This window comes from Danio rerio, chromosome 1 (genome assembly GCF_052040795.2).
Source record: "Danio rerio strain M-AB ecotype USA chromosome 1, GRCz13ab, whole genome shotgun sequence".
Lineage (NCBI taxonomy): Eukaryota > Metazoa > Chordata > Actinopteri > Cypriniformes > Danionidae > Danio > Danio rerio.
The window spans coordinates 57,403,342-57,429,387 of NC_141021.1; the positions used below are offsets into that span (position 1 = coordinate 57,403,342).

At 37.1% G+C, this 26,046-nt stretch overlaps 1 protein-coding gene and 1 long non-coding RNA gene across 16 annotated transcripts; both read left to right on the forward strand.

Annotated features, from left to right (window-relative positions):
• The first annotated feature begins 335 nt into the window (after positions 1–335).
• On the forward strand, positions 336–26,037 carry nlrc6 (NLR family CARD domain containing 6). 9 transcript variants are annotated; one of them, XR_015475925.1, is made up of 9 exons: positions 336–442; positions 853–966; positions 5,808–7,622; positions 10,403–10,576; positions 11,964–12,140; positions 14,679–16,099; positions 17,171–17,513; positions 24,847–25,020; positions 25,135–26,028. XR_015475925.1 is itself a non-coding variant. In NM_001444564.1 (9 exon segments), coding segments are annotated over 8 exon segments (2,817 nt in total). In that variant the 5' UTR covers positions 336–442; positions 853–862; the 3' UTR covers positions 25,160–26,037.
• LOC147847025 (uncharacterized) lies at positions 20,969–23,550 on the forward strand. 7 transcript variants are annotated; one of them, XR_015477179.1, is made up of 8 exons: positions 20,969–21,043; positions 21,317–21,360; positions 21,653–21,680; positions 21,879–21,938; positions 22,042–22,067; positions 22,250–22,372; positions 22,479–22,582; positions 23,159–23,550. It is a non-coding gene; the product is annotated as an uncharacterized LOC147847025 (long non-coding RNA). The 7 variants fall into 7 exon arrangements; XR_015477181.1 differs by having other exon boundaries at positions 21,885–21,938; XR_015477183.1 differs by lacking the exon at positions 22,042–22,067.
• Positions 26,038–26,046: the final 9 nt, after the last annotated feature.

Genomic DNA, 26,046 nt, shown 5'->3' on the forward strand with positions numbered 1-26,046 from the left:
CATCAGTACTGTTAAAATATTTATTATTGTTTTAGTGTTACAAAAAGGATGCTATATTGATGGCGTATCCACAGCTGTAATCTATTTAGGCTGCACCATAAAACAGAAATATGATTAAAATACATAAAACCATGATTTGGGAGTATTTGTACAAGTCGAAGTTCGAACCCAAAACACATTGAAGCAACTGTAAAAGCGTACTCACGCACAGTCCACTAGGCCATGAGACGGCGGTAACGTATAGATTCGCCCGGTGTTGAAACGCTTATTAACTGATCGATGCTTTAAATCACTTTAGTCACGTGACCAAGTGTTTCGAAACACTTTCGTCACGTGACTTGGGTGTTTCGGAACATGCTTCGGTGCAGTGTTTTGAAACACTTCCGCTTCGGGATCTCGAAACTGTGTCGAAACGTTAGTTTCACGTCAGCCATCCCTACCAGTAAGTTTAATTTAAACTATTAAAAACAAAGCATCAAACAACATCACAATCTCTGTGATACGCTTAAGTGTCCTCCTGGGCTTCAGTTCATGGCACTTGAGGGAGGGTAAATTGGTAAATTGCTTTTAAGTTCAATTTTGCTCTGGCGTTCAACTTTTGGAAACAAAAAAACAAGAAGGAATTGTCTCTAAATTCTTAGTGTTAACATTAAATGAGCACATTAAAATGGGACGGTGCTGTCACAGTAATCTTATGTGTCCCTGTATCTATGCTTCAGGGTGTAATAATGTCATTAAACAGCATAATATGATGTTCAGTTTATGATTAGAGATTTTTTTTTGTTTGCATCAGTCAGCAATTAATTATTGTTAAAGTGTCTGTTTCTGTTTTCTCATCATATTTTATTTCAGTTCAGTCCAAATGCAAAAATCAAAGTCACCAGAGTCCAGTGTTGCGTCTGTGACGAGTGACCAGTCCACGGACCCTCCACAGAACTACAGAGGACACACAGAGCTAACATTTAGGTAAACACCAATACAATATTTTAATTTATTTGAGTTTAATAGCAAAATCCTTGCACTTATTTTATCAAAATATCTGATCGGAACATCCCTGCACACTAGTCACGCATCTCTGCTTCATGTCATGTTTTCTATTGTACTGATTGAGCTGATGGTGGATTGGGTTAATCTTCATGAGCTTTTCTCTTTGAGCTACAAGTGTACTGCATTTCTCACACTGTAGCCAGACCTTTTGGCTTTTACTCCCTCTGTTTGTGATGTTGTTAAACCTCCTGTGTAAAATATAAAGCACATGCTGATATTATGACAACATTGCTTTATACGTAACGTCACATACTTATACGTCATCATTAAACTAGAGTGAAGAGTTCCTAAACTAAACTCTCTTCAGAGTTCCCACAGGTCATGATATTTCAGGAAATCTGGAGATGTCTTTATTTCAGACATAGACAGGGAATTTCATGTCATGGAAAATCAGGATTTTGTTTGTTGCTTTAAATTTTAGTTTCCCTTTATCAAATGTTTTTTTCTATACCGTATTTTTTACCGTCTTGCTTTACTCCTATTGTATGGTGAGGTTGTTTTTCTGCTCTCTTATTACTTTCACACTCATCAACTGGTAACGACTGAAGTCAAATACCATACTTAGTGTAGTGTGTTGATGTATCGAGGAGTTTATTAAGGGGCTTGCACAGACATCAACGTGTAAACAGGCCAAGAGTTGGCAACATGTGAGCAGTCCAAACCGTTCGACAAAATCAAGGGCAAATCCAGAAGACGCAGTGATAAGTAGTGGTGGGCAAAGCGAGGCTTCGTGAAACACTGAAACAGTCGAAGCAAATGTGTCGAAGCTTCGAAACGTTTTGAAACCTCACTCTACAGTGACACCTAGTGGTCATTTTTTTATGTATTGCACTGAAACAGCTTCAGCAAAGAACAGTTGAGCAAATTGAGGCATTAAAGCCCACTAAGCATGATTTGGCCTTCAAGTAATAATAGTGGAGTGGTTAAAGTGTATGACTACCATGCAGGGATAGTGGGTTCGAATCCAGGCTGATGTTATTTTGAAATGCTTTAATACCAGTTGGTTATGCATTGCTTTTGTATCGTTTTGTGTCAACATTGGTCTGATATCCGAATAAACACTTTGTGAATAAATATGTCTCGTTTTAGTTTTAAAACAGGGATCTAATGCTAGATCAGAAACTGTGGCCTAAAGTTATCAAGAATTATTTATATTATTCATTAAATTTCCCATTTATTGTATTTTATTAATGCCTACCCAAAACCAGTGTTACAGTGTTTACAGTGTTACAAAAATGATGCTATATTGAGGGCGTAACTGCAGCTGTATCCTATTTAGGCTACACAAAACAGAAACATGATTAACATACATGAAACCATGAATATTTGTACAAGTCGGGATTTGAACCCAAAACGTAATTCGAAGCACAGTATCAGCGTGCACACGTACAGTCCACTAGGCCATATGACACGAAATTTTTTCAACCTTGGCAGCCAAATGGAAGATTCGCCCGGTCTCGAAACGCTTTTAAGCTGATCCATGCTTTGAATTGCTTTAGTCACGTGACCAGGTGTTTCGAAACACTTTAGTCATGTGACTTGGGTGCTTCGGATCATGCTTCGGTGCAGTGTTTCGAAACACTTGCGCTTCGGGATCTCGACACTGTGTCGAAATGTCAGTTTTACGTCAGCCATACCTAGTGATAAGGCAAGCAAAGGTTCAAGGCAACAACAATTAGTGTAAAGCAGGGCAAAGACATGATCGAAACAGGCAGGGTCATACACAGGATAGCAGTCATGAGAGTCACTTGGAACAAAGCTTGGTAGAGCAGGTAAACTGACAATACTTCACAAAGTATGGCCTGAGTTCTCTGCTTGTTAAGTGTGACGTCACGCGAAGTGGCTTCATGGTTCAAGCACTCTATTCAACTGTATGGTGAGACTCATGAAATGTTAATAATAAACGTTTATAAAGCCATGGTTTCCGCTTCATTCATTCTTCCGTGGCGGGACGCCACACATAAATTCATCCCGCCACAGCTACATTACAGCTTCTTATTCAAAATATTCAGTCGTTTTTTTAAATAGCGGGTTATAATCGCTCCAAAAACTTATGAAACGGTAAGTGAAAAATAACAGCGCAAACTTTTCTGTGACCATATAGTGTTGTGCGTTCTGTTTAACCCTTCAAGGTGACGTGCTGACTGACTGACTAAGTGAAGTTTATGTATAAACAAATTTCGAGAGGATCACGTGCTTATGATTGCTAGCAGCTGACCCGCATTATCCAATTCACTACGATCCAATCAGATGACTCCTAAACTACTATAAATACCCTGGGGTTGATTTTATTGCTATCTTCGTTTTGAAGAGTCCCCCCTTCCTCCCCTACGCCTCCTTCTTAGACGGGTGACACGGTGGCCCAGTGCCTAGCACTGTCGCCTCACAGCAAGAATGTCTCTGGTTCCTGGCTTTACCAAAACTAGCAGACATTTCTGTGCGGAGTTTTGCACTTCTCCCCGTGCTCACGTGGGTTTCCCCCGGGTTCCCCGGTTTCCTCCCACCGCCTAAAAACATGCAATTAAGTTAATTGAACAATCCAAATTGTCAACATAGACACGCTTCTAGTTAGTAATTAGTTTCAAGAGCAATCACTTGCTACAGCAGGGGAGTCCTCGAGATCTACCTGAGCTCAAACTCCGCTTTGCAACGGGAGGGAGCCCTGGGCTCGAGGATCTCATGAGCTCAGGGCTCTCTCCCGGGACAGCATGCCAAACAAGCTTTATAATTAATCATCAGCTAAGTGTGAACTCTTGAACTGACAGGTGCGTGATGCGTGAGACCAGCAACCACGGCGTAGCTTTCAGTTATGATGAACACAGTTTCCATAATTATACTTTATTTATAGATAAAGGTCTGTTGCTCTGCATATAATCACTTTATCTTGCTGGAGTTTATAGTCGTTTCACTGTACTTCAGGAATGCCGCTGTCCACTCCGCAAGCCTATCGGAGACATTCATAAATATTCCTAGCAAATCTAATAAATGTTGGAGACATACTCGGTACATAAACGCACTAAATAACACTTCAGCCGCTTTTATTTGAGGGCGCACAAGAAAATCTGCTCTTGAGCAGTGTATATTTGGCGCTTAAAAAAGTTTTGTGCACGAGCAGAGGAAATCGGCACTCAAGCAGAGATTGACATGTAGTGGTAGATCTGTGTAAAATGGCCTACAGAGTCTGCCGCCACAGCTGGAAAAAATCCTAGAGGAAACGCTGAAAGCGATTTAATACTTTCGAAAATCACGATCGCAATATGTCCATGCCTGATATCTGATGGCCAGAGAGTGATTAATTTTTTATAAATTGTGAAATTTTGGTATTTGTGATGCAGCAAGCCCACAGATTGTTGGGTACGCTGTGACTTTATATAAAATTAACTTTAATGTGTGATATGAATAAAAAGTGATTATAAACGAATAATTTCTCAACTCAAATGAGTGGCAGCTTGGACCCGGAAACAGTATTACATACATCACCAACACGTCACCACTTAACATAGATATATACACTAGATATCGCATAGGGACCCTGAGTATGTGTCAATAGCGCCGCCACATTGGTACAGTGCTCCCAGGACAAATGTCATTCAACTGCACTAGTCAAGACAGCGTTATTACGTGAAGATGCGGGACTTTAGCGCTGTCTACGGGTGTAGTAACGAGCAAACAAAGAAAACAAAGCACAAAGGCAGAACATTTCATAGGTAAGATTAAGTTTTTTTCTGTTTTTGTATGTTCTGAACTTTTGTGCTAATCAGGAAACGTTATTGATGATAACAGTCACTTACTGCATTCACCATACGGCAAAGCAGCTCCAACTCGCACTAAACACTCGGCTTATGCTAGTTTTGTTGAATAAAATCAGCAAACAATGCAAAAGAAATATGACAACGAGATGCTGCGCTGCCAGAAACTTGTGTTATTGTCGGCTAACGTTAGTGAAACAGTCGTTCGGGGGATTTATTCACAAACGAATCGCTCCCTCCGTCAGTATGAGAAGTGAAAGCAGGAGAGGAGCTGTGTTTCAGGACATGATTAGATCAAATTTAACAGGGAGGGTGAATAGTACATTTCTGTACACACAAACACAAGCTTTTTGTCAGGAATGGCCGTGCGGTCACTGATCCATCAATGTAGAAAAGTGATGTAAAATTATAATTTTCGTAATTAGAAAAAAAAATACATACTAACATCCTGGGAAACTCCCGATCACAGATATATGTGTATATGTGTATATCTCTGGCTTTGCATGGCCACAGTCCTCCACTGTACCTTGGTCCCGCATTCAGTTCAAAGGAGCACTACCCTGTTGCAAGATGGCGGCGCTATTGACGCATTCCGTCCAATAGACAACAATAGGCCAGGCGACATTTAATGTATATATCTATGACCACTTAACAAGCGGATACAGCACAAACAAGAAGTGAGCGGAGCTGAGTCAGTAGTTGGGCGAGGGCTCCCTCTGCTGGTGTGGCGTTACAATTAAGACTAACATGCTAACATAAGATACATTTTAGGAGCAGTAAAAAAAACAGATTTTATCTAAATCCTGAGGTAAATTATTGATTGTTGTTTTCATAATGGCTATTAAAGTCTTAACAACTGACCTTTTTTTTATAGGTCATGGAAATTCATTTTTTTAGATGTTGTAAGTCTGCGAATTTGATATTAGTAATGGAGTGGGAATGTTATCGCTTTTAACAAACATCAAATGTCCTTCATGCAGCATCAGCAACATGTGTTTTCTCATCTTACAGCCATGATCATCTACATGCTGAAGGTCACAAGACATTCAGATCAAATCTGCTGAAGAAGTTTCAGTGTGTGTCTGAGGGAACAGCGGCAGATAAATCCCCAACACTGCTGAATGAGATCTACACAGAGCTCTACATCACAGAGGGAGACAGTGGAGAGATCAATAATGAGCATGAGGTGAGACAGATCGAGACTCAATCCAGGAGATCAACAACAGAGGACACACCGATCCAATGCAGAGACATCTTTACAGCTTTACCTGGACAACACAAAGCCATCAGAACTGTGCTGACGAAGGGAGTCGCTGGCATCGGGAAAACAGTCTCTGTGCAGAAGTTCATCCTGGACTGGGCTGAAGAGAAGGAGAATCAGGACGTCCAGCTCATATTTCCACTTCCTTTCAGAGAGATCAACCTGATGAAGGACAGAACACTCAGTCTGGCAGATCTCCTGCATGTGTTTTTCCCTGAAACCAAAGAGATGGAGATATCCAGAGACGGATATAAAGTGTTGTTCATCTTTGATGGTCTGGACGAGTGTCGTCTGTCTCTGGACTTTAACAGTGGAGTGAAACTGTGTGATATTTCTGAATCGGCCTCAGTGGAGGATCTGCTGATGAACCTGATTGTGGGGAATCTGCTTCCCTCTGCTCTCATCTGGATCACCTCCAGACCAGCAGCAGCAGATCTCATTCCCTCTGCGTTTGTCCATCGACTGACGGAGGTACGAGGCTTCACGGACTCTCAGAAGGAGGAATACTTCAGGAAGAGGATCAGAGATCAGAGACTGGCTGATGAAATAATCCAACATCTGAAGTCCTGCAGGAGCCTCTTCATCATGTGCCACATCCCAGTGTTCTGCTGGATCTCAGCCACTGTTCTGGAGGACATGATGAGGAGAACAGATGTAGGAGAGATTCCCAAGACTCTGACTGAGATGTACACACGCTTCCTGATCATTCAGACCAGCATCAGACATGAGAAGCACTATGAGAAGAAGCTGAAGGACGAGGAGATGATCCTCAAACTGGGGAAACTGGCTTTCCGGCAGCTGATGAAAGGCAACCTGATCTTCTATGTGGAGGACCTGAGAGAGTGTGGCATTGATGAGAGCGAAGCCTCCGTTTACTCAGGATTGTGCACTCAGATCTTCAGAGAGGAGCTGGGCTTGTTTCAGGGGAAAGTCTTCTGCTTTGTTCATCTGAGCATTCAGGAGCATCTCGCAGCTCTTTATGTGCTGCTTTCATTCCTGCTGTACGAGAGAGATGAGCTCAGTGAAAACAGCAGATCAAAATACGCACATTTATTTAAACGTCAGACAATCTCTGACCTGCACCAGAGAGCTGTGGACAAGGCTATGCAGAGCAGAAATGGACATCTGGACCTCTTCCTCAGATTTCTTCTGGGTCTCTCATTGAAATCTAATCAGACACTCCTGAAAAATCTTCTGACACAGGTTGGAAACATCTCATACAGTCAAGAGAAAACAGTCGAGTACATTAAAACACAAATCAAAATGAATCCTTCACCAGAGAAATCCATCAACCTGTTCCACTGTTTAAATGAACTGGGTGATCATTCTCTCGTCAATGAAGTCCAGGAGTATGTCAGATCTGGAGATCTTTCAGGCAGCAGATTGTCCTCCTCTCAGTGGTCAGCGGTAGTCTTTATTTTGTTGACTTCAGAGCAGTTGGATGAGTTTAATTTAAGAAGATATGTAATAGGCTATGGACACCAGACACAAACACAAAAGCTCCTGACACCTGATAAAGTTCTTCAGAAGCTCCTGCCTGTAGTTGAAGCCTCCAGATCAGCTGTGTAAGTAGCACTGACCAGAAAGATCGTGTGTGTGCCTGTGCGTGCTTATGTGTGTGTGTGCGTGTGTGTGTGTGTGTGTGTGTGCGTGCTTGCATGTGTGTTTTTGTGTGGTTTGACAATGAAACAAACTTGTATACTATTATTGGTATTATACAGGTTTTACAAGGAGAAAGTGACTTGTGAGGACATTGCCCTGTGTCACTGTTTTTTTTAAGCTTCTTAATGATACTGAATGAGTTTGTTAGTTTTTATTTAGAGAAAGTAAAAATGCAGGTTTCTATAAGTGGTGGGGTTAGGTGTGTTTTACAAACTCTAAACGTCTTGTTTTACTAGTACTTGTGTGTATTTACATGTCTAATTCATAAAATAAGCATTAGGCTGTTGAAACGCTGCATAATTGTGATGATATGACACGTCTTTCTCTGGCCAGCCAACCCGTCAAAGCTCAGTTAGAATATTTCAGTTGCTGCTCTAAGGGTAAACGAGCTAACGCTAACTTGTCATCCATGTCAAGCTGGATAACGAGTAAAACACATCAGGGACTTTACGGTCCTCAGTTTAAAACAGAACAAAGGTAGGATTCTGTAGTGAAATACCCTGAACTCCCTTCCTCTTCATCCCTGTCTATCAGGCGCTGAACTCCGAATCAACGCACAAAAAAGACCGTGTTCACTCTGCTCCGCACTGAACTAAAGGGTTTTTTTTTGACGGTAATCATACTAATAGTGAATCGGTCATGATGACATGAGTTATTGATCAGGAAAATACGAATCTGCGAATCTGTTGCTAACTTTACTGAACTTCATATTTCCATCTGTTTAAAGCTACGAATATTTGAAATTACAAATCAACAGAACAAAACTGAGATATGATCACAAACTGAGCAGCTGCGATCAATATACTTTACCTGCAGCTGTTTATCAGTCATTTATAAAGAGCACACAAACACACTGACAGTAACAGGTAACTTACTGTAAAACGATTAGATTAGACAGCCTGAATATGATTAGAGTAGATAAAGCCTGAATATGATTAGAGTAGATAAAGCCTTTTATATGATTAGAGTAGACAAAGCCTGAATATGATTAGAGTAGACAAAGCCTGAATATGATTAGAGTAGACAAAGCCTGAATATGATTAGAGTAGATAAAGCCTGAATATGATTAGAGTAGATAAAGCCTGAATATGATTAGAGTAGACAAAGCCTGAATATGATTAGAGTAGACAAAGCCTGAATATGATTAGAGTAGATAAAGCCTGAATATGATTAGAGTAGACAAAGCCTGAATATGATTAGAGTAGACAAAGCCTGAATATGATTAGAGAAGACAAAGCCTGAATATGATTAGAATAGATAAATCCTGAATATGATTAGAAAAGACAAAGCCTGAATATGATTAGATTAGACACCCTGAATATTATTAGAGAAGACAAAGCCTGAATATGATTAGAGTAGACAAAGCCTGAATATGTTTAGATTAGACAAAGCCTGAATATGATTAGAGTAGATAAAGCCTGAATATGATTAGAGTAGATAAAGCCTTTTATATGATTAGAGTAGACAAAGCCTGAATATGATTAGAGTAGATAAAGCCTGAATATGATTAGAGTAGACAAAGCCTGAATATGATTAGAGTAGACAAAGCCTGAATATGATTAGAGAAGACAAAGCCTGAATATGATTAGAATAGATAAATCCTGAATATGATTAGAAAAGACAAAGCCTGAATATGATTAGATTAGACACCCTGAATATTATTAGAGAAGACAAAGCCTGAATATGATTAGAGTAGACAAAGCCTGAATATGTTTAGATTAGACAAAGCCTGAATATGATTAGAGTAGACAAAGCCTGAATATGATTAGAGTAGATAAAGCCTGAATATGATTAGAGTAGACAAAGCCTGAATATGATTAGAGTAGACAAAGCCTGAATATGATTAGAGAAGACAAAGCCTGAATATGATTAAAATAGATAAATCCTGAATATGATTAGAAAAGACAAAGCCTGAATATGATTAGATTAGACACCCTGAATATTATTAGAGAAGACAAAGCCTGAATATGATTAGAGTAGACAAAGCCTGAATATGTTTAGATTAGACAAAGCCTGAATATGATTAGAGTAGATAAAGCCTGAATATGATTAGAGTAGATAAAGCCTGAATATGATTGGAATAGACAAAGCCTGAATATGATTAGACTAGATAAAGCCTGAATATGATTAGAGTAGACAAAGCCTGAATATGATTGGAATAGACAAAGCCTGAATATGATTAGAGTAGACAAAGCCTGAATATGATTAGAGTAGATAAAGCCTGAATATGATTAGAGTAGACAAAGCCTGAATATGATTAGATTAGCCTGAAGCACCATTTACAGCTAATGAGATAATGAAGTGATTAATATTCAGCATTAGTGATAAACACCTGCTGTTAACTAAATTAAAAGTTATATTAATGGCCAGTCATCATAATAAACTCATAATTATACGTATAATTGTGTATTGGTTTAATTTTAAGACATAAATATAAGTTTTAATTGTGACAGGTTGTCCACTAAAAGGTAAGAAAAAGTATTTACTCAGCCGGTTATTTAATTTGATCATTTCTTGCAAACACATCCACACTTCAGTCATGTGCAGCCTTGACTGTCATTTAGATCACAGTGATTATAATAGAAGAAAACTACTTTCAGATTACAGGTTTAACTGTGTAAAGTCTCTGTGTGTGTTGTTGATCTGCTGAACTGAGAGTGAAGAGTGTGTTGTTGTTCTGCAGGTTGGATGATTGTGGCGTCTCAGATAAAGGTTGTGCTGCTTTGGCTTCAGTTCTGAAATCAAACTCCTCAAACCTCAGAGAACTGGATCTGTCTTATAATATTGTAGGAGATTCAGGAGTGAAGCTGCTCTCTGATGGACTGAAGGATCCTCACTGTAAACTGGAGACACTGAGGTAAGATCATACATTAATCTCAGCTGAAATAACATCAAGGGTTTACATGTGTTTATCAGTCTGATTCTCATTAGAGCTCTTGGTGTTTGAGCCATAAAATATTACTTATAATTACAGCGGGGTCTTAAAGTCTAAAATTTAAAAATCTAAATTTTAGGTCTTAAATATTTTTGCTCAGGTCTTATTTTTCTAATGTAACGCTCATTTAAAGTCTTTTTAGTTGTTGTTTGTTTTTCGTGGTGTTGTAGTTCTTTATTTCACTAGTCCTGTTGTAATTTGCGGTATTACGACTACAAATGAGACCAACATGCAACAGCCAATCAGCTTTCTGTTATTGAACTCAGTGCGCGTGGTGAATGAGATGTTATCGCAGAGTTTGCGGAGGTTCGCTTTGGCTGTGCGCCACATGATTTCAGCTGCTGGAGCTCCCGAAATATTTTGAGACTCAAGCGAACAGTTCGCACGGCGCTGCGTTTCATTTGAGTTGAATATGAATCATTTTGAAGAAACTTTTTTCTGAAACAGGTACGCCTGTACAGACACCTTAATGATCCATGGGTGATCATCATAGGGATAACCAGATGGACAATAATTCTTAGCTAGAAATTGCAGCAGTCGTGAAGAAGGAGGACAGTTTTTGTTAAAAAGTTTGGAAAAAGCTGAGGGATACGAGCCAAAACAGGTCATGGCAAAAGTGTATGGAGTCAGATAAGACTCAATAATAATTCACGCAAAAGACACGATGTACACATGCGTAGCCAAATTCACGTGCGTAAAATATTTATTTATATTCACAAAAAAATTTCACGTGCACAAAATAAAAATTTTTTTTAGAAAATACGTTTCATAAATGCTAAACACCATTTGCAAATGTATAAGAGTGTACAAAAAGTTTTGAATGTTTAAAACTTGCGAGTTCATCCTGAATAAGAATGTGCAAATCCTCTTTCACGTACGACTCCCCCTGGATACGTGTGTGTGTGTATTTTTGACTGTTCCTCCCCAGAATGGCGAACGGAGAAAGCAGCAGTCGCACTTTTTTTCTCATTTAATTATTTATTTGACCATAGCCTCACTCTTTTATACATTATTTTGCCGCAGCTCCGCTCTTCTTATTTATTATCTCGCAGCCCCATAAGCAAAATGTAGCCTGCAGGGTAATGATGAGGAGAGGAAGTCTGCGCAAATGGAAAGTATCCTTTACTGGCAAAGCAGATTCCTGATCGTGATGTTCAGATCACAGTGATTCATATTCAAATATAATCAAACTAAAGTAAACAAACTCACTGAAACATGAAGCACAAAGTCTCTGTGTGTGTTGCTGATCTGTTGATCTGTTGATCTGTGTTGTTGAACTGAGAGTGAAGAGTGTGTTGTTGTTCTGCAGGTTGAGGTGTTGTGGCGTCTCAGATGAAGGTTGTGCTGATTTGGCTTCAGTTCTGAGATCAAACTCCTCAAACCTCAGAGAACTGGAGCTGTCTAAGAATATTAATGTAGGAGATTCAGGAGTGAAGCGGCTCTCTGCTGGACTGAAGGATCCTCACTGTAAACTGGAGAAACTGCTGTAAGATCATACATTAATCTCAGCTGAAACAACATCAAGGGTTTACATGTGTTTATCAGTCTGATTCTCATTAGAGCTCTTGGTGTTTAAGCCATGAAATATTACTTATAATGAAGTATTAATAAAAAAAACACTGTAATAATGCTCCAGAACACTTCAACAGTAACATCACATTTTCTTATTTTATTTTATTTATTTTTAAATTTTAATCATCACTTTAATTGATTTTCCTACAGTAAATCATCAAGCTTGTGTGTTGTCAGGTTGTCATCTAGTGTATGTGCTGCTGGTTTTAGGCTGTACTCACACTAGACTATCTGAACCATGCCTGGGCACATTTGACCCCCATATCCCAATTAGTTTGACTAGTGTGAGTGCTCCAGACCGCGCCTGGACATGGTTCAAGGCAATCGTGTCTTGTGTGAGTTAGGCATGGGCCGGTATAAGATTCTGACAGTATGATAAGACAGATAAAAATATCACGGTTTGACAGTATTGTGCTCACTGCTCTGAAATATATTTTCTTTTTACATGTCGGAGTGAAAAAACAACTTTTTTCACTTTTGAACTCAAAATATTTTATTTAGAGAAACATTTACATTATATTGGAACTGTAAACATGTCAGGCTGAATAACTCAAATGAGTCATTGACATCTGCTGTCTTCAATAGTTTCAAAGGCACAGATTTCTTTACAATTTAAAATGGCATCTTTAGAGATCTTTTCTGCTGGAGATGCTGTTGTCTAAAAAAACAACAAAAAAATGTACATTAAAAAATCTTAAACATACCACAGAAACGGTATAGCAGGACATTTTGGCGGTTTTAAAACCTTGACTTCTTCAAACAGCGGTATACCTTAAAAACAGTTATCGTCCCATGTCTAGTGTGAGTGCAGTCTTTGGGCCCTATCATAAACCCGGCACAGTGTGACGCAAGACGTGGCGCAGTAGTCTTTTGGTAGTTTAAGCTTGGCGCAAGAGTGGTTTTGAGGTGTTGCGCTACGCTGTTTAAATAGCAAATGCATTAGCGCTCATTTGTGTGTCCATAGGTGTTCTGGTCTAATAAGAAAGGCGTTCTGAGGCGGACCGCTGACGCGTCGCTATTTTGAGAAACTATAATAGATTTTTCATTAGACCAAAACAAACCCGGTCTAAACTCCAGAGCAGAGTTGCGCCTCGCACTGCTTAATATACACAAGAGAGCAATAGGCAAATATCTTTACATGTGAAAAAAATTAAATATTAAGGATATATATAGGATATAATAAGAATAGATATAAAATATAAATATAAAGGATTAAAATATTACAAAACATATTATTTTCTAGCCTACATAAATATGAAAAATCACTGCCTTTATGTCTTCTTCATCTCGGGAGGCTTTTTCAGTTCATTCATAACAATTTGCTTTTGTATAATGTTATTATTATAAGCAGTATTATTTATTATATCCATATTTATATTTGTTTTATTAAAAACAGGCTTAGATTTGCCCACCTGTCAGGTTTTAGACCATATGGGGCGCAGCATGTGTTTTAGGATATAACTCAGGTTTTTGAGCACATTTTGTTATTATTGTTCATTTATTCGTTTGCTGGAAATTAGAACTGAATTTAGAAATAGTTTTGAAACGAATATTTGCGCTTAACAAACAAAATTAATTATTTATAGGCTAATTGATGTCTGTGCGTAAAGGTTTCCCTATCCAAGAGCGAAAGTGAAAGTAGATCATTTATCTCTCATTTTCACGCAGTAGATGCTCTGTTTAACAGTTTTCTGTTAAAAAACTGTCAACTGTGAACTGTTTGCTTGTGAAATGCTCATTTTTTCCACTTAGACTTACTTTGCGTCCTGTAAATAGCGAATGTGCTCTTGGCGCGACGCAGCTGGCTCTTAAAGGGAATGGGAGATGAGACTATAATTGGTTTATTCTCAAAACACACCTATAACTCATTAAGAAAAAATAAACTCAACACTTTTAGACCATGCGCCGAAGCGCAAGGCAGATTTCCCGTCCTTAAATTAGCAAAAACGCGTCCTGACACTCCCTGAAAGCATTTGCGCCCTGCGTTTTGCGCATGGACCGTCAAAATAGAGCATTTAGAGTGAAGTGTGTGTGTAAAAGAGTGTTTCAGATTCTCACAGCGGCTCGACTGACACTGAGTGAAGAATCAGTTTCACACTTTGCTTTAATCCTGCAGTGAATCTCAGATGTTTATAGTTTTATTGTGTGTTTTATAGTTGATCAGTCTAATAACTGTGATTGTGTATTAAAAGCTCTCAACTATCTCAGTATAAACTTATTTAAGCTGCACACTTCATATTCTGATCATCAAACACATCCACACACCAGTAAAGCAGATTCCTGATCATGATGTTCAGATCACAGTGATTCATATTCAAATATAATCAAACTAAAGTAAACAAACTCACTGAAACATGAAGCACACACAGATTACAGGTTTAACTGTGTAAAGTCTCTGTGTGTGTTGTTGATCTGCTGAACTGAGAGTGAAGAGTGTGTTGTTGTTCTGCAGGTTGGGTTATTGTGGCGTCTCAGATGAAGGTTGTGCTGTTTTGGCTTCAGTTCTGAGTTCAAACTCCTCAAACCTCAGAGAACTGGATCTGTCTGAGAGTAAAGTAGGAGATTCAGGAGTGAAGCTGCTCTCTGCTGGACTGAAGGATCCTCAGTGTAAACTGGAGAAACTGAGGTAAGATCATACATTAATCTCAGCTGAAACAACATCAAGGGTTTACATGTGTTTATCAGTCTGATTCTCATTAGAGCTCTTGGTGTTTAAGCCATGAAAAATTACTTAATATGAACTATTAATAAAATAAAACACTGCAATAATGCTCCAGAACACTTCAACAGTAACATCACATTTTTCTTATTTTATTGTATTTATTTAAATTTTTATTAATTACTTTAATTGGTTTTCCTACATTAAATCATCAAGCTTGTGTGTTGTCAGGTTGTCATCTAGTGTATGTGCTGTAGTGATGGGTCGTTTATGAACGATTCGTTCATTTTGAACGAATCTTCAAAATGACTCTGGAACTACGAGTCCTCTCAGGGAGTGATTCGTTCCTCCGTGCGTGTGCATATTTGTGCAGGTATCGTTAATTTCAAGTCTTCATCACATTGGCAGAAGCCAATCATATGCATTTAGAGCCGGAAAAAGAATTGATCCGCTCACCTCTCGAGTCCTCTATCGGGTCTGAGTCACTCGTTCCTCACGGGCCAATCATATGCGTTTAGAGCCGGAAAAAGAATTGAACCGTTCATCTCTCGAGTCCTCAGGTTTGAGTCATTCTCTCACGTGATGAACGAACGGTCATGGCTCCTATCAGCTTAGACTGTGCATTGATTAAGATTATATGTGACTGTCAGAGTAACATGAATGAACCCCTGACATTTGAAGACATAAAGAGGTGAGCTGAGCAAAGAGACAACAATACCTTCATAGACAAAAGAGCAGGTAAACATTGAATGATTATTTTCTCCTTCTTATATTCTATTTATGACTTATTTGTCGTGTGATCAACCTTTTGGGCTAGTTGTAGATGTGTTTGGAAGCAATTTGGCACATTTGACCCCCATATCCCAATTAGTTTGACTAGTGTGAGTGCTCCAGACCGCGCCTGGACATGGTTCAGGTCAATCGTGTCTAGTGTGAGTGCAGTCTTAGAGTGAAGTGTGTGTGTAAAAGAGTGTTTCAGATTCTCACAGCGGCTCGACTGACACTGAGTGAAGAATCAGTTTCACACTTTGCTTTAATCCTGCAGTGAATCTCAGATGTTTATAGTTTTATTGTATGTTTTATAGTTGATCAGTCTAATAACTGTGATTGTGTATTAAAAGCTCTCAACTATCTCAGTATAAACTTATTTAAGCTGCACACTTCATATTCTGATCATCAAACACATCCACACACCAGTAAAGCAGATTCCTGGGGTTCGTTCTTCGTACGTGGATTACTCAGTTAGCTGGATTTGGATATTGATGATTTGACACGATCCAGGATCGTTTCTTTCTTCAAAGCTGATCCGAGAGTTGTTGTCATAGCAACAGTTCTGCTAGGTCAAACCAGGTTCAATTCATATAAACAGGATTAGATCGGCTCAGTTCAAGCAAAGATAATACAGAAAGTATGTTCCCAATTCTGATATTTTCTTACAGTAGTAGTTATATACACTTGGGAAAATGGTACATATTTTTAACCATATATATAAAGTTATAGTCATTAATAAAATAAATTAAGATATACATATTAATAAAACTTATGCAATCTGCACCCTCGAAATGAAAGTACAAAGACTGCCACCTGGTGGTGCAAAAAGGAAACTTATTGATATGAACTTTTTAGATCGCTTTAGTACAAATTGTGTATAATAGAAATGCACAATATGTGACTTTTTTAAAAAGCAATAATACATTTATGCAGTCATAAACATGTTTTGACAGTTAATATGACGGTGATTTGATGCTTCACAATAGTTGCAGACGCCTTTACCAATATGAAAATGCTTTTGTAAACAACCAGTTATTCTTTACACCGATTAAAAAAACGGCTACTATAATAAAGAAAATCTTTTCTAAATGTGGAACTAAATACACTGATATGCACTGAAATACATGATGAATACTCTTGACACATGAAAGTGTAAAGCCTGCAGCTCACAACAAATGTGGAAAGTTATTGCGTATCATATTTAACAAGCCGTTTACTGCTAATTTGATGTAATTTAGCTCACATGGATAATTTAATATTAATCAGATGATGTCATTACACTGCTGTGCCGTCAGCCAATCGTTGCATTGCTGATCATGATTTCGAGGATTGATAGATCTGTCCTTGACAACAAACGCAGCGATCTCAGATCAGTTTATCCAGACATTCTAATCTGATTCGCGAACTTGTTTGAAGAACCAAATTAGCCAGAGATCAGTTATCAAGATGAAAAGATCCAGAATCTGCCAAATCATCTTAGATCATTTAAGCGAGGTACGAAGAACAGACCCCAGATCATGATGTTCAGATCACAGTGATTCATATTCAAATATAATCAAACTAAACTAAACAAACTCACTGAAACATGAAGCACACACAGATTACAGGTTTAACTGTGTAAAGTCTCTGTGTGTGTTGTTGATCTGCTGAACTGAGAGTAAAGAGTGTGTTGTTGTTCTGCAGGTTGAGTGATTGTGGCGTCTCAGGTAAAGGTTGTGCTGATTTGGCTTCAGTTCTGAGATCAAACTCCTCAAACCTCAGAGAACTGTATCTGTCTGAGAATAAAGTAGGAGATTCAGGAGTGAAGCTGCTCTCTGCTGGACTGAAGGATCCTCACTGTAAACTGGAGAAACTGACGTAAGATCATACATTAATCTCAGTTAATGTTCTCTACAGTATTTTAGGGATTTTCATCATCATCATGTTATTAAGATCTTCATCATTTACATTAGAGAAATATTTCTACTGAAGATGATTTTCTCTTCAATTATCTGCACTCATGCTGCACCAGTTTACATAAATACATAAAGATTCAGAATAATAATGTCTGTGTAGAGTAAAGGGAAATGATCTTTAAAGCTGAAGTTTTAGAAACATTTAGACAAAACACTTATAATAAAGCCAACATGAGGAATCCCTGAAGCAGAAGCAAATGTTTGAGCAAAACACATTCATATTAGAATAATAATGTCATATATCAGCCTTTAGTCAGCAGAAATCTTCATTTCCCTCAGTTATTGATGAAAGCATTGAGTGAAGCTCATCCAGAAGTGTTTTCCTCTGTTTTTCTGCTTCACTTCTGTCAGTTTCAGGATGAGCTTCAGCACTTTCAGCATTTTCTATTATAAAGTCATATAAATCAGTGAGGAATGAGAGAATCTTCATCTCTGGCTGCATTATTCTTCTAAGACACGAGGCAAATTCACAACTGAACCCACAGAAATGTCAGCTTTATTTCATTTAGATTTCTACAATCTCTATTACTGATTTCTCAATACTCAAAACTTTCAGCTTCACACAGCAGGAAACATCCAGAACACACACAACTTTCCAGATCAGCTCATTCTTCCAGAACAATATTAATGATTTTCACCAAATAAAACAGCCTAAAAGATCTACAAGATATATGAACACACTGTGTGAAGGATTTTATTTACAACACAAGAATTGACTTGAACACAACATTATGAAGATGATTTCTCCTTCTGTATTGATGTTGATGAAGCTGAAAGACTCTTCTAGAGGTGTTCATCTGCATCTGATTGTTCTGATCATGTTCTAGATCTGGATTATAGTTCAGTGTTTTACTACACACATCCAGCACATTTCTGCAGTTCTGCTCGCTTTATTATATTTGATATTTGTGTTATTATGGATTATAATTATTAATGGGCTGTTTTGAAGAGTATTGTTACAGTGAATTGCTGATTTTGCTGTCCCCATTGGGTAATGTTTTTAGACGCTGGACACTTGCTTGAATTTTGATCTTTTTTTTATTCTTACTTCCAAAACATAAAAACATGTTTTCTCAATGTCAAAGTCTCTACACACTGACATGCTTCTTGCTGAGTAGGTTCAGTTGATATCGGGCTCTATTTTGCTGATCCATGCTCAGAGTGCAAAACGCAGGGCGCAAATGCTTTCAGGTCGTGTCAGGACGCGTTTTTGCTAATTTAAGAACGGGAAATCTGCCTTGCGCTTCGGCGCATGGTCTAAAAGTGTTGAGTTTATTTTATTAATGAGTTATAGGTGTGTTTTAAGAATAAACCAATTAGAGTCTCATCTCCCATTCCCTTTAAGAGTCAGCTGCGTCGCGCCAAGAGCACATTCGCTATTTACAGGACGCAAAGTAAGTCTAAGTGGAAAAAATGAGCATTTCACAAGCAAACAGTTCACAGTTAACAGTTTTTTAACAGAAAACTGTTAAACAGAGCATCTACTGCGTGAAAATGAGAGATAAATGATCTACTTTCACTTTCGCTCTTGGATAGGGAAACCTTTACGCACAGACATCAATTAGCCTATAAATAATTAATTTTGTTTGTTAAGCGCAAATATTCTTTTCAAAACTATTTCTAAATTCAGTTCTAATTTCCAGCAAACGAATAAATGAACAATAATAGCAAAATGTGTTCAAAAACCTGAGTTATATCCTAAAACACATGCTGTGCCCCATATGGTCTAAATCCTGACAGGTGGGCAAATCTAAGCCTGTTTTTAATAAAACAAATATAAATATGGATATAATAAATAATACTGCTAATAATAATAACATTATACAAAAGCAAATTGTTATGAATGAACTGAAAAAGCCTCCCGAGATGAAGAAGACATAAAAGCAGTGATTTTTTACATTTATGTACACTGTAAAAAATTTCCAGGTTTTCACAACAAGTTACTGTAATTTTTCACAGTAAATTACATTAGTATCCCTTCACAGTATTTAACTGAAAAATTCACAGTAATATGTTGTATTCATAATTTTATTGTGAAATTACGGCAGGTAGCATGATTACAGCAAATTACTGTGAAAAGGGCTATATCTTTTGCACGTTAGTTATAGAAATTCAAACCTTTTTTAATTCAACGTAGAAATTAATACAAATGAAGTTTTAACAGATAATAACAGAATGTTATAGCCCCCAAAACGATTTGGTTACCAACATCTTTTTGGTTGTACTGCACCTTTATTTAATTGTATACAGTTAACATAGAATAGGAAATAATATTTAATGAACATAACTGTGTGCTTAGCCAAAACATAATAAACTGGAATAAAAAGTAATTAATTAATGAAACCAAAGACTGTTAAACAGCCAACAATTATTTCAATGTCAGGGTAAATGTCTGCTTTAGACGGTTTCATGAGTATTGGGCACCTGTCATCGCCTGGAGGTCACTAATCTTTAATTTAGAATTAAATATATATATATATATATATATATATATATATATATATATATATATATATATATATATATATATATATATATATATATATATATATTGTATCTATATAAATAAACCACAGATTAGAGTTTTAACTACATTCTAGCATGAAAAACAGTTAAAACTTCATTTTCGGACGCATATAGAGCCATCGAAGACGGGGCAATTGTCTCAATGTCTAGCCTGAAGACAGGCGCCTCTCGGCGGATACACGAGTAAAGAGCGCCGTTACCGCCTGGAGGTCATAGATCTCCGCTACCGGCAAAACACACTTAAAATTACACACAATCTTTACTAACAGTCCACAGATTTGAGATTTGAAGAACTACATTCTCGCATGAAAAAGTGTTAAAACTTTATTTCATTACATATTACAAGCAATATTTATAATATTATGTGCCTTCTCATCCACCATTACAGCTTGATGCAGCTTGGTGCAAAATGAATCCTGGGAGGAAAAAATAATAATTCTCAATTAATACACTCCAAACGAACTTTATTCTTATTGTTAAAATCAGAGATATGTAATATTTTGAATGGCGAAGAAAATAATTAACTTTATATTTCAATCAATATATTACTTTTGCACTGCTTCGGTTCAGGACTCGTGTGACATTGAATCAGATTCAGATATTTTATCAGACGTGTTCATGAGCTCATAGTCATCAACAAGCAATTCGTGTACAAGCAGTACACGAACCAAGCAATATGATGAAATATTAATGAATTATATGTTTGCGTCTTACAATATTATACAAAACGGAATCGTTTTCAGGCGAATTCGACTCTTTACTGTTCACTTAAAGGAGCCGAATTCAACTCTTTACTGTTCACTTAAAGGAGCCGATTCATTTAACAGAACTGACTCGACTCAACCGCAAACAAGCGCCATCACCACAGACAACGCGTCGTCTCTTCACCCAACGGATTCATCCTCGGTAAGTGTTAAAATATGACTTTTGTCCGTTAAATGATTGTTGTATGTGTATTTCTGTATAGTGCATGTCATTTAACAGGAATTTACCGAGTACTTCAGTTGTACTCGCACGTACAGGGTTTAAGCGCGCCTTTTTTTAAAACAAGACATTAACGACGCCAGATGGTGATTGTAGTGTTTTCTGAGGTATTAGCATAACGTTAACGTTAGTTCCTGAAAAAAGAAAGGGAATTTTCTTTAATTAACTTCTTGTTAACTGCATTTTCTGTTTCAGTAACGTTACAAGACTGAAGTAAAGGTGAAATGACTAAAGTTAAGGTAAGTTAAGCTCTGACCTTCTCTTAAGTTAACGTTACGGTTAGTCACCATCATGTACGTTAATTTTGTTCACTGTAACGTTAACGTTAAGTTAGTTAAATAAACTCATTATTAAACAAGTCTTAACTGTTTTATTAAATGAGGCTTATAATACAATTCAGTTGTATTCTTTTAAACTAACACTAACACAGTACATATTGTATATTTCTCACTGGTGTTAATGCAGTGCTAACACTAATGAGAACTAATTGTATAATGTCACTAACTGTAGATTTTATTTTTTGGTGTTCAGGTGTACCTGATAATAGCTGAAGTGTGAGGTGAGTGTAAATTCTGAGCACACAAATATAACCTAAATTCATTATCACAATCTAAACCTATATATATATATATATATATATATATATATATATATATATATATAGAGAGAGAGAGAGAGAGAGAGAGAGAGAGAGTATGTGTGTGCGTGTGTTAGGTTGAGTCTTATTCTAATCTTATTATATTCATTTTTTTTGCAGCCACAGCCATTGATGTTGAAACACTGATGCTACCAATCAACCCTCGCTTGATTATTAAAGGTAATGTTGATGCCTTCCTCATTTTTATTAGATTTTTTAATGTCAGGTTTTTCACAGATTTGTTGTAAGCAGTTTCTTGTACAAACTCTTTTTCTTCTTCCAGAAGTTCCACCAGTACCTCCAGTAGTAGTAAATATTAGACAAAGATTTTTTTAAACTATAGTTTTTATTTTTATTAGCAATTTTACTGGGCATGTGTGTTTGTTTGCTTGGTTTTTAATAGGCAGAGCATGGAATGTCAACTTTGTTTCTACAAAAAAATGTAATTATTCACAAACACCTCTAATTTAGTCCTTCTTTCCCCCTTTTAGTCTTATTCCTTGGACTCGGAGGGTCGAGTGGTCATGGGACCTCACCTGGATTTCACAACTGACTTTGGATCTGGTCTGAAACTGAAGTATGCTGAAGATGCCTTTTGCACTCTGGAATTTAAGGTAATGTCAACAATAAATATTGTAACTGAGGGGTTGTTTTGGGGGGGTTAAACAAGGAATGTATAGGAGCACAAGTCATGACTCCCCTTGTCCCCTTGTTATAAAGGGCCGTGTTGCAGACACAATTTGTTTGTCTGTGCTGGAGACCAGAGGGGAAGCTGTCTTTAAAAGGATGGGGCTCTTATACCATATGTGAAGTTACCTATTCAGGTGAGTGGATTACATGCAAGTCATTGCAAATGCATAAATAGTGAGAAATTTTTACTGGGCAGCACAAATTAAGTGTAACTCAAAAAACGTTGAAAAATATATGGAATATTTGCCAAAAACTTGATTGAAATGAATACAACACAAGTGCTGTATCACTTCAATCAAGTTTTTTTTGCAAAATTTTCCTAATATTCAAATCATGAAAAATTAGCTTGATGCAAGAAACATCCTGCTAGTATTCAAGAGCAAGTACTGTGATGCATGTGTTTACTTTGCAATAAGTGTGAACCCAGCATTAGATTATAGTCTGTAAACAAGGTGTAAATCAAATCAACTGTTTTAAAATGCTCTGCCTAGGTCATTAAAACCACTATTTGTTGTTGGACTGTTCTTGATTGTGTGTTTGTGATGGAAATGTTTTTCAGATGTTTTTGTTTAAATGATTGCAGTTTGACTGAGCTACAGTATTGTCAGCATGTTCAAACTGAGCTAACAGTAATTTTGCTCTGTAGTGCAGCAGTAGTGTCCCAGTAGTGTTGAATGAAGCTTACTGTTTGTCTGCTCTTTTGCTTATAGGTGCTTTTTGGGCACCAGTTTGGAGATGGAAGACAGACGAAGTCAAAGAAGCAGAGAAGACACATCAACCAGCAAGTGTGTAAAATTATCAGGAAAATGATTGACCTTGAATAGACGACTGCCTAATTTAGCAAGAAGTTTTGTCTCTCTCTCTCTCATGTGTGTATATATATATATATATATATATATATATATATATATATATATATATAAAATGAGAGAGAGAGCGCACTCTGAAGCACTGCTTTTTATATGTATGCTACATATGATGTCAGATTTTTTTATGAATATGTTCTTATAGTATTTTTTGAGGCTTCACCTTCACCTTTTGAAAGTTTTCTGAAATGTTTACACAGATGTCATTAAGCTGTTAAATAAATCTGTAAAATGTATGTGTGTTTGTTTTTATTTTGATTTTAGAGTCTTTTCAGATCACCCAATAATGAAGATTCTGTCGTCATTTACGCATCCTCAGGTTGTTTGGACACAAAGAGGAATATTTGAAATTTTTATTCCTGTGTTTAACAAAAAAACATTTTTAACAGAGCTGGAACAACCTGAGGGTGAGTAAATCAAGATAGAATTTTCATTTTTGTGTGACCTAAAATTGCTTTGAAATTTTACAGCACCAAACTGTTAAATTACAGTTATCCGGGATATAACTGTAACTTTACAGTTAAATCAGGTATTTAAACTGCAACCTACTGCTAAATCACAGTAATCGTTTTGCAAATTCACAGTAAAATATAGTTAATTCTACAAGATAATACTGTGAAATTACAGTAACTGACTTTATTATCTACTGTAAAGTTACAATATATGGTTGTAATTTCACAATAATTTAATGTGACAAAACCACAGTAAATTACTGTGAACTACCTCACAATAATTTACTGTGAATTTACATACAGTAATTTACTGTGAAAGTAATGCAATTATTAGCCAGTAATTTACTGTGAATTTAAGGTCAAATTTTTTACAGTGTAGGCCAGAAAATAATATGTTTTGTAATATTTTAATCCTTTATATTTATATTTTATACCTATTCTTATTATATCCTATATATATCCTTAATATTTACATTTTTTCACATGTAAAGATATTTGCCTATTGCTCTCTTGTGTGTATTAAGCAGTGCGTAAGCGAGGCGCAACTCTGCTCTGGAGTTTAGACCGGGTTAGTTTTGGTCTAATGAAAAATCTATTATAGTTTCTCAAAATAGCGACGCGCCAGTGGTCCGCCTCAGAACACCTTCCTTTTTAGACCAGAACGCCTATGGGCGCACAAATGAGCGCTAATGCATTTGCTATTTAAACAGCGTAGCGCAACGCCTCAAAACCACTCTTGCGCCAAGCTTAAACTACCAAAAGACTATTGCGTCACGCCTTGCATCACACTGCGCCAGGTGTATGATAGGGCCCATTGACTCTCCTACAGTGCAGTGAATAGTATGCCCGATAGGTGGCAGCACAACAGTGTTTGAAAGTATTGATGAAAGCATTTAATGCCAAAACAAAGATCCTCTCAGTCGCTCACACTGACTGCTGTTGTGCTCATTATCTGAAGAGTCCTGAGAGAGTGACCCATTGACAAACAGGACAGAGGGATTGTAAAACTTTAACCTAAAGACTCTGTGTGTGTTGTTGATCTGCTGAACTGAGAGTGAAGAGTGTGTTGTTGTTCTGCAGGTTGAATTATTGTGGCGTCTCAGATGCAAGTTGTGCTGATTTGGCTTCAGCTCTGAGATCAAACTCCTCAAACCTCAGAGAACTGAATCTGAAATGGAATAGAGTAGAAGGTATTGGAGTGAAGTGGCTCTCTGATTTAAGAGATGATCCACATTGTAAACTGGAGACACTGCAGTAAGTAGTAATGATTCATAGATCATATAATAATCTCATGTGAACTGAATCAGCTGTACAGATGTGTCTGCAGTGACGCTTCATAATGTGTGTGTTTCTGTGTGTTTTATTCAGTATCAGCTGGGGTTTTATATGTTGAATGTGGAGTCTCTACAGACACATTAAACTGTACAGAAGTGAAGTGTCAGTGATCGTGCTGCTGGAGTTTATAAAGACTCTGCTGGACGACTAAACATCATCATCAGTGACTGAAACACTCCATCATTAATGTGCATCAGAGAAGAGGAAGAAATGCTGCAGGAACTGCTTTATTCATATCTGCTCACAGAGAAACTCAATGCTGCAGAATTAAAACACAAATAAGCGGATGCTCTTTCTGTTTCCTCCACCTGTGATGGAGCACGTCATGAAGAGAGAAAACCACGAGAAAACAGAGAAACTTTCTGTCTCTTCACACATGTGAGATGATTCTGGACAGTGTCGAGTGATTCAGCTTTCCTTCAGTCTGACTAAAGAGAAACAGCGGCATATTGAAGAGTGACATGATCCAGTTCAGGAGATAATTACTCAAGATTAAATCATTTATTCATAATTACATCAGTCACCATGTTACATTCACACATGTAAATATCTCACTAGTCAGGCTGATTTACAGTTTCTACTATTTGTTTCTTTTTATATTGTAAATTGATGCACAGGAAAGTGACAGTATTACTATATTAAAAGTGTTTTGGTTTATAATATGACACAGTAGCAGTTTGTTTATTATCTGTATGTATTGTTTTTAATACATTTCCTCATATCCGTTTTCAGTTTGATTATAATGTGCACTGTGTTATAAACTACAATATTACATCTATGCATTATATTGTTTAAACAAAGCAGATTTTATATTTTTATCTTTATATAACACACTCTCTAGTCTTTATATTTCAGTATTTTTGTTATGATTGTCTTCATGAAAGTGTCTCAACAGCAAATGATTTTAATAAAAGTATGAATAAATCATATCGACTTGATTTACTG

Bases quoted from the DNA above. Each gene is read 5' to 3' on its own strand.
- nlrc6 (XM_087236332.1), top strand. From the start codon at position 863: ATGCAAAAATCAAAGTCACCAGAGTCCAGTGTTGCGTCTGTGACGAGT. The intron at 967-5,807 runs GTAAACACCAAT...CTCATCTTACAG, and splicing joins CACACAGAGCTAACATTTAG to CCATGATCATCTACATGCTG. The intron at 17,514-24,846 runs GTAAGATCATAC...GTTGTTCTGCAG, and splicing joins TGTAAACTGGAGAAACTGAC to GTTGAATTATTGTGGCGTCT.